At 34.1% G+C, this 9,463-nt stretch overlaps 1 protein-coding gene across 11 annotated transcripts; it reads right to left on the bottom strand.

The window, feature by feature from the left end:
• Positions 1-201: 201 nt before the first annotated feature.
• Positions 202-8,227, bottom strand: LOC143341317 (orphan steroid hormone receptor 2-like). Of its 11 annotated transcripts, none has more exons than XM_076764172.1 (9): positions 8,074-8,227; positions 4,605-4,743; positions 4,430-4,537; positions 4,210-4,365; positions 3,832-4,120; positions 3,499-3,746; positions 3,212-3,408; positions 2,859-3,136; positions 202-2,787 (listed from the first exon to the last, which is right to left on the bottom strand). In XM_076764172.1, exons 2-9 carry the CDS (start codon positions 4,737-4,739, stop codon positions 2,528-2,530), a joined length of 1,671 nt encoding a protein of 556 aa, XP_076620287.1. In that variant the 5' UTR covers positions 4,740-4,743; positions 8,074-8,227; the 3' UTR covers positions 202-2,527. The 11 variants fall into 11 exon arrangements, with proteins under 11 accessions (XP_076620287.1, XP_076620286.1, XP_076620288.1 ...); XM_076764171.1 differs by lacking the exon at positions 8,074-8,227 and adding an exon at positions 6,280-7,159; XM_076764173.1 differs by lacking the exon at positions 8,074-8,227 and adding an exon at positions 6,290-7,159.
• Between the last annotated feature and the right edge of the window lie 1,236 nt (positions 8,228-9,463).

Here is a 9,463-nt window from a genome sequence, read left to right as displayed (position 1 = left end):
TTTTCTAAATAAAAATACAGACAAGTTTACAAGCTAATCACTTATATTTTTGTTTTAATTATGCATTATTTTATGTTATACCATAATTAAACATATATATACATATACATCATTTTTTAATATAATAAAACTGAAGGGGGCAACAATCTTCAGGTCTCTTGCATTGACTTACATAATTACAAAACTACTATATTCAATATAAATATTTCTTTTTTTTTTTCATCCAGGCACATTTTATATTTACATACACTGCTTTATTTTTTTTTTGCACAGATCAAATTAGTTCTAAGTTGTATTGTCCTTTAAGTATTTCGCGTGTAAAAATTCTATTACGCAAAATATACGAACTGCGGAAAGATAATTTTGATTTAGTTTATCATTAAACTATTGAAGTACATAATAACACGTGGTACAATGCATAACAATTTCTTCTGGAATATACAATGTATCAAGGTCAATATCATGTATGAAGATGTAGGATTATATTATATGCAAAATTATCGTCATTGATACAGTGCACTACAGTGCCACGAAATTCTTGTATACTATTAGTATATTCTAAGAATTATATCAAATTTTAGTCAAGTATACTTTACAGTAATAGCTGTAAAAAACTGTATTGTTGTTTAATCTTTGGATTATCGAATTTAAAAAGATGCTTATGTTTAAGTAGATATTGAACATTGCTCGAAATATAGTACACGCTTATAAATTATGAAGATGTTTATGGAAATATTATAACCAGCAGAAACGTTTCTATGAACATTAACAGTTCTGAATAGTTTAAAAATATTTAACGACTTGTCTATATATATATATTTTGGAAAAATATCAATGATCTAAACATTATTAATAACATTAAATATACAAGATTATCGTTTTTATAACAATAATCTTAACCTACAACCACTAACTCTACTTTTACTGCACAGTATATGCACTTACCACTATATTCAATAGTAGATTATATAATTACAATTAACAATAAGATATAAAATGTACATTCGATTAAGTAAACGCATATACATTAATTCTTAATACACTTCTTCTAATCTGATAAGTATTCCTGCTTTTCATAAAAAATATACTTTTATTGTCCTTTTCGAAAATGTAAATAATACTTGATACATAATAAATTCAGCTAATATTGTATTACTTGAACTATATAACCTTTCAATTTAGGACATAAAATTAATTATTCTGTTCCCTCTGTTGAAAATACATTAAGACTACTGAACATTTTCGCTTTTTAATTCTGCATGAATTAGTACTATTGCACATTATATGATTTTGAAAGAACCGTTAAACACAATGCATATTTTGCACTTGATCTCTAATAAAACACAATCTAGAAATATAAATCATCTAATATGAGTTGTTTCTAGGAAAATAAGTAAAACATGTGCATATTTCGACTCACTTGTAATAAAATTAAGGAATCGTTTCGAAATGTCTTTAATAACGATGAAATATACGACTTCTTTGTACTAATACTTATGCAGAGTTATTATCTTCTTTTCGTACTGTCTTACGATAATAATTAAAATGTTCAAATAATATAATTTAACAAATCGAGTAATTTATATTTTGTTTAAAGACACATTTGTATAATTTGTGTTCCGATTTTTATAAAAACTAAACGTATAATGACTTCTTTTGACGGACGGAAATGCATCGATTAAACTGAAATAGTAATATTATCAACGTTTTGATTCTTCCGAAAAATCGAAGTGTACGTGTAATTAAGTTCTTCTTCTTTTTTTTTTTAGATTTGTATTACACTGAAAAAACAACTTAAAAAAACAAGTACTCTATCCTTTTTTAATAATCTTTTATAAAAATAATTATACTCTTTAAATTAGAAATTTAATTAATACGATACCAAATTACTAATTCGGTCAAGAGCTAATCTTTTACTAATAATAAATTATAAGTGTAGTGATATTGCCCCACACGTTTTTTCTTTTAGTCTATTGTGCCAATACAAAACTTTCCAGATATGTTCTTCTGCTTGAAAAGTAACAAAATATTTCGTATTTTTATATTAAACATATAATACTGCTATACTTGAAGCGAAATGATAAATCTATAGCAGTGTAAATGATATTGATGTTATTTTTAGTAACAAACGTATATCATATTGCTATTAGTATTTTTTACACATTATCTTCGTGCAACGTGGAAAGTTTTGTACAATAGGCAGTGAATATGTAATAAATAAAAACAATGTTAATCAGAATATTGTAAATTAGATATTACATCTGATTAACAAGTTAAAATACTACCCTGAGTTTCGACACCTTTATTTTAAAAGAGGCATGTAAAGAATTATAGTCCTTTTATGAAAAATAAAGATTAACTTTGCCTCGTTTCGTTTTTTCTTTCTTTCTTTGTCAGTGTATAAAAATATTCAAGGCATTCAACACTAACGTGTATATATATATGAAATGATACATATACATACACGTTACATATATATATGTATCACTTTGATAGGTCACGACTTACATTGCACAGATAGTAATTGTCACCCCATGTGACTTTCAGGTTCAGTTTTGTAATCGTGCATAGTAAGAATATAAGGCACAACACTAGCTACGCTTACCCTACCAATAAGACCTGCAAAAAACAAATCTTCCAAAACCCTAGGGTTAATTGAACGAAGAGGTGCAAGCCTCAAAAGAAGGCGAGGTAATCGGTCAGATCCCACACGTTGTTGCAACTCTGTCCATGCGGCTTCTTGTAAAACTTCAACTTTTTTACGCCAAACACCAGCTAAAATATTATCTGGAAAAAGAAAGTCGACTAAGTATAAAATAGAATTATATTATTAGAATGAAAAGTTCTATCTTACTCACCGGCACTGAAAAGCGTTAGCGCTTTAAGGTACGCATATTCAACAGAGTCCACTTGTAGCTTATGAAGTGAACTAACACAATCTTGTAATCTACATATATGCTCTGTGACGGACTTTACTTTGCTAGCGGTAATTTTTTCCTGTGCGATACTAGCTTGTAAATGATTTATTATCGATGTTAAAATACTAGGAAGCGACAGAGTGTACGCGCATTGTGCAAGACCTAAAGTAAAGAGCTGTCCCCAGGAACTGCGTACCAACGTTGTTTGAACTTCAGACCTATAAATGTACTTGATTTAATGCAATATTCATGTTCACGGCTTTACTTAATATCCACGTTTTCTGATTACGTACGGTAACGCTTGAAACGCCGGAATTCCTCTTGCCCAATGAACTGATAGAAAAAGTAATCTAGCAGCACTCTCGCATATATAATGTATAGATAAGTACGCAGGGGCTGGGCTAGGTGCTCTTAATTCAAATAGCGTATGCCTTTCTGAAATTAACTGACCAGTCCATTCTTCTTCTGGTTCGCTCGAACCATTCACGCTCTAAATAAGAATAGATCATATAGCAATATACAAAATAGAAATATTCGTAATATCGTGTAGATGGATTTATATCGCATAAATGATACATACATCTCCAATAAGCTTAGCCATGCTATCTAATGCATGTGAAATAAGTAACCGTTCTCTTGCTAATGTTAATGCATCACTGAGATCACTATCACTACTTTGGTCTTCCATACTGGGACTTTCAGGTTGTTCCCAAGTCGAAGGTGTTTCAGACACTGGTTGTTGCGGTTCTGGTTTAACTCTGGGACTTCGATTCCCAACTTTTGTTGCCGCCGATTCACCCAAGACTGGTTTTCTCTCATGTTGAACAGCTACAATATCAAAGATTTATCTTCATTTCATATTTTGCACGACTTACGGTAAATATCAAATATATAAAAGACATTTCAGTGTTACATATGATACTCCAAACAGACATACAGTCACTCCTCATCCCCATTGCAAGGCATTTCTGAAGTCTACAATACTGACACCGATTTCTATGGTGTTTGGTAACTTCGCAACTTTTGCTTCCTCTGCATTGATAACCCAATTGTTTTCGAATACTACGTTTAAAGAAACCTTTGCAACCTTCGCAACTTATTGCTCCATAATGTCTTCCACTGGCCCTGTCCCCACAGACCACACACAATTCTAATGATAGTCCTAAACCTAAGGAGCCACGAACATCTCTTGCCAGTTTTACCTGAAAAACAGCCAAGTATAAAATAAATATACAACGTGTAAACGCAATTACGCGAAACTTGCGACAAAATGAGTAAAAAAAAATCATACCTCTACATCGACATTATTTAAATGCTCAATCCCAGAGTGTAAGTGAACCATGCCTGTATGAGGTCCCAAATTACGAAAATCTCTTCCCATTTTGTTGTCAACTTTCTCATCGTGTACGTTATCAACGTGATTGTTCTGATCTCTTTCCATGTCTCTCTGAAAATATATCGAAAACTTACAAACAATTTTATTCTTAGCGTTTAATAGAATGAAAACGCACCATAGCGAGATGATGAGCTAAATTGTGAAAATTCCTTCCTAAATTTTGATCTATTTTATCATCGTGTAGACTCTCGACGCGATCGTTTTGATCAACTTCCATGTCTCGCTGTAATAAAAGAAAAAGGAATCGAAATTTTTCATTTATCATTTATCAAAAAGTATATGACAAGCACCTCCGATTCGACATCAGCTACATGATCCACACCATGGTGATGAGACAAATTACGAAAATCCATTCCTACTTTTCGTTCCCCCTCGATTTCATTTAAATTATCGTGATCGCGTTGTTCCCTATGATCCCTGTCCATTTCTCTATAAAAAAAATAAAAAAAAAAAAATAAATCATTAAACATGCTTTTATACCTACATCGATGCGTGTGAAAATATTTCTACGCTGATGTCACAGTGCGCGCGTTACGTATTTCCCAAACAATCAGTCGTTTCACATGTCGTTTAATGACGTAAAGTTCGGCGGATAAAAAATATTCGTAGAAAGCAAACTCCTTTCTACGAACGACGTGTAAAGACCGTGTTTATATTTATACGTTTTTCTTACTCGTTACGTATCTTTATCTCCTATCGATTCCTCTCTTACAAAAAAAAAAGAAAAAAAACGGGAAACAGTTTCATTTCAAAACGAACACTTGTAATTATAATTGATTAAATATTTATCAGGCAACGGTAAAGGTATTAGGTAAGAAAAGTAACTTGAAATGCTACCCCTAGAAAATACAATATTTTTCGTAAAGGTTGCATAACTATTTGTATATTAAAACGAAGTATTACATCGAATATGAGCGGGCAAGTCGTGATCATGTATAGTCCGATCCCATCTAGGCAACACGGAGTGTATCGTTTAAAGGCTTAAGCATCGGCGGCGGTGTAAAAATGAAAACTGGAGCATTTGCCGCCCGCCCCTACCTGCCGCAACCCTTTCCTCCTACCATTTTAAGAAGTGAAAGAGATGGGTCCCGGAGTTCTTCGGTTCGTAGGTTGCTACGCGGTTAGGCGCATGCCGATACCGCAGCCATGCTACGCTGGCTGTCATAGAGCGAATGGTCCATTTCCATACACTCGTGATTCGACTTCGTCACCACCGATGCCAGTGCAGTAACACGAGGGAACAGCGCCTGTACCGTTGTTCCCGAATAGTTAACATTCTTAGACCTTGCGCTCGTTGCATCGTATTACAAGAACGTTCTCTTTCACCCTTTCTAATCACGACGATAAACTTTCAACTTAGGAACCACGGTTACTTTCGCAACGTGAACGAAATAACCTATTAAAAATTCTTACGATCGGAATCGGGACATTTAAATAAACGTCGTCGCGCGTACAGCACTATCTTCGTGATCAATAATACATACTACACGTATCCGATCTCGCGGAAGTGTCACGCTTGAAATTCAACGTCATTTTTTTCGTAATTAAGAATGTTACGACTCGGTAACTTGACACCTGTCCTCTTTTTTCCTCTCAAACTCGAGCCATCGACCTGTTTAGACACGTGTCATCGTTAAATATTAACGCATTTTATCGCCGAGTGTCTTTATCGTGCGTGATTCAGAGACGGTATCTTTAACGGAATTTTGGTGCGCCACTATGAGATGCCCATCGAACGAATCGAAATATGGTTATTTAACGTAGAAAAGGTCAACCCGAGTTGAAAGTGTGAAACTCGTAGTAGCCTACGATTTCATAACAAATTTTGTTACTTATTTTGACATTTTACACTGATCGAAACGCGAGCCTTTGGGAATATCCCATGAAACAACTTGCGTTTCTTTCACACCGACCTTTAGAATACGTGCGACGTGTCTTACATTAAAGTTCGAGGACGATACGCACAATACACTACCTGTTGGGTCGACCTGTATCGCCGCATTTGCGTGTGTCGGCGGTGGCGCTCTCACGGGTCACGCACGGTTCTGAAAATATAACGTAGCCAGCCACGCGGTAATACGCGCGGAATATATTTGTGTGTTCAAAAGAACGATGTTTTAACGAGACTAACGGTGAAGAGAGCTACGAGAAAACGACACATTTGCGGCGCACGGAGTCGTTTCGCTCTGTTCGAACGCGGTCGGACACGAAAACACCACGTCGAAGTTTAAAGGCAACCTTGCGCAGGTGAACGCAGCCAGACCGTTCGCTGTACTGGCAGGTTGGCAGGTCACTCTCTCGTGTACCGCCAAGACACACCGGCCAGGTGCATTCTCGCCCCGCTTGCCTGCTTTTCTACCTGAGCGAGAGCATTCGCCGTGGAGGACCGCGTAGTGGCCTCTCGACGAGCGTTACAGGTTATGTCACGTAATACACGCCCGCGATGACTTATCGGTTGAGGCTCGAGGTCGCGACGTCAATCGAGAATATGTCAAACACGAACGGTTAATGGCGTAAATGTAGATATACGCGAGATATTAACTACTTTTCTGGGTACATTACTATTGTTCAGAACTATATAAAAATTCTTTTTCCAATGTGTGTGTTCATTGGACAACGAGCAACACTATGAACGTTAACTTTTGGTTTCTACAAGAAACCTTTCGTCAAATACTGGCTCTTGTAATAGATATCTAATATTTTCTTAACATTGTCTCAAAATCAATCGAGAATTTAAGTACTTGAAAATATAACGAGGAAAAGCTTTTAACCGATATTGATCTTATTTTTAATACCGTCGATCATACAATAATAAGGAAGTACGATAATAATGATTTGATATACTTTTGACCGAAGCGATTTCACGTTTGAATATTAAAAATAATTATTTTATTCTCATCGGTTAAATAATGCACTGCCTTTTAAAAATACTACATTGCCTTATAACCTTTCGAGTGGTCATTTCTAGTCAGCTAAAGATTTCTTGGAACAGCATCAGTGAAGAAGAATAGTCACTCGAGAGTAATTATTTCTATACGACCGGACTTCACAGGTAAAGGTCGCTCGTGGGTCCGAAGGTTACCTCCTACCTACTTGATCACCGCATCGACACAGATTTAACTCGTATCCTACTCGCTGCGTTAAATTGCATTACTAATCGTGCATCGTTCTTTTTTTTGTTTCTTTTAAATGTTATCGTATATAATTTCTTCATTGTTTTACGCGTCACACTCTGCAAGAATTTACAATGACGTCATCCGCTTTTGTTCATAAAGATAAGAAACGATGTTACCAGGTTTTAACATTTCTTACGAGCTTTTCCTTCGTCTTCGATCGTTCGAATCAATTTTATGACAAGGAAATCTAATTGTCTGTATCCGTTTCGAAACACGGGTACTGTGTTTAAATCAAATGCAAGATAAAAACGTGAGGTTACTGGAAAATACACCTATGTAAGAAGCAAATAAAATCACTAACAAAGCAATCTTATTATCGACGGAACACGCGATTGCACGACGGTAATGTCAAAATATCATATGATCGCTATTCTATCGTTACACGAACGTGATCTTTTATTTACTAACATTCCGCATCATAGAAAATATACAAACATTTTACACTGTGTAACACATTAAGCGGGACGTGCCCAGATTGGTACGACGTGGGCGAGCCATCGTTCTGGATTTCATATATCTTTATCGTACGAAGGGTAACGAAAAACTAAACAAAGGTAAACAAATAATTCTTGTGTAGACTTACCTTTGTTATTAACAACGACGTCTGATATGACTACGCGTCATTTGGACAGTTCATAGCAACAACTAAGCTTCGTCAACCATCCGTGGGTTAGAGTTCATAACCTCTTCTAACCTTTACCTTTCCTTTGCCTCTTTCCCCCCGTGCCTAACCCCACCGCTCACCTTTATACCCACTCAACATTGCATTTACTGGCATCGATACACGGTTGCATACAGATCGACGATTTCAACCAGTGTTATAGAATTTGTATGTCGCGCCGTGTTCTCGGCAAACTTAGGAACTGTTCGTAGGAAGTATCGCCATGATGGAAAGAGGAAGTTGCCATTTTGCCATTGTTCGTGTTTAAATTTATTCCAAATCCAATTAAACAAAGATGTATAAAATTTGAAAAGTGTATTCATCGAAATAATAATTTTCGTAGATTGTACCGATAGTTTAATTATTTCTAAAGGTATAAAAGGTTGTAATAATAAAATGCTGTATATTGTAAAATTTATGTATTGCAAATAATTTTTTATGTAATACATGTAGTACATTAAATCAGTGTACAAGTATTAATAAAGCGTACCATTTTGCGAATATCCATAACAACATTGCTAATGATGTATATACTATCATTACTTAAGTATACGTTTACCTATGAATTAATAAAATTCTTATTATTCCTATTGTATCACGATTAAATTTTTAGATATTTAGTAATATTTGCAGAACGCTCTTTTTCCTTTTATTATTCTTCTATAAAGTTTAATGTAACCAAAGTAAATATTGAAATATCACAAATCAAAATGAAAGACAATTTATTATCTAAGGTTACATTAAAAAATATCTTTTTAAAATGTCGAATATAATTAATTTGAATTACAATTTGTAATGTAAAATGCTATAATTTATTTACATTGATAGACAAATATAATATAAATATAATACACATGAACATCTTCATTAATGTTCCAGTATCTTTTAATAAGAACAGATCTCACTTCATTGGTTAATTTCATTTGTAGGTACCATTCTGAATAATGTAAAAAAACTTGTCATTTAAAATTTCATATATCTACTAAAAATTTAAACTTTTTACTGTATTTGTAAATTATAACTTATATCTACAATAATTTTGTACACGTTTCGCGTAACAATCCAGATAGCATCGTATATTCAGAGGACGTCCTTTTCATAGCCTTAGAACTTAAATTTCGGACGTTTTAGAATTATTCATCTCCAAAGTTCTGCAAATATATTCTTGAGATCTGTATTTTGTGTGTGAATTTTGTAACTCTCGCAAACTTCCTAATCTTTTACAATATTAATAAGTATAATTAATATTGTCAATGCATATAACATATAGATGGTAAGACATCAGAGATTTCCATCATTATTATTACGCGTA

This window comes from Colletes latitarsis, chromosome 4 (assembly GCF_051014445.1).
Source record: "Colletes latitarsis isolate SP2378_abdomen chromosome 4, iyColLati1, whole genome shotgun sequence".
NCBI classification, from domain to species: domain Eukaryota; kingdom Metazoa; phylum Arthropoda; class Insecta; order Hymenoptera; family Colletidae; genus Colletes; species Colletes latitarsis.
The sequence above is the reverse complement of the archived record's forward strand: the minus strand, read 5'-3'. Positions and strand labels throughout refer to the sequence as shown.

What these genes read in the sequence shown, in the direction of transcription:
- LOC143341317 (XM_076764168.1), bottom strand. Translation starts at nt 5,378, where the DNA reads ATGGTAGGAGGAAAGGGTTGCGGCAG. An exon ending in TAGCTCATCATCTCGCTATG is followed by an intron (nt 4,366 to 4,429) that starts GTGCGTTTTCAT and finishes ATATATTTTCAG; the next exon opens with AGAGACATGGAAAGAGATCA. An exon ending in CCGGCGTTTCAAGCGTTACC is followed by an intron (nt 3,137 to 3,211) that starts GTACGTAATCAG and finishes GTACATTTATAG; the next exon opens with GTCTGAAGTTCAAACAACGT.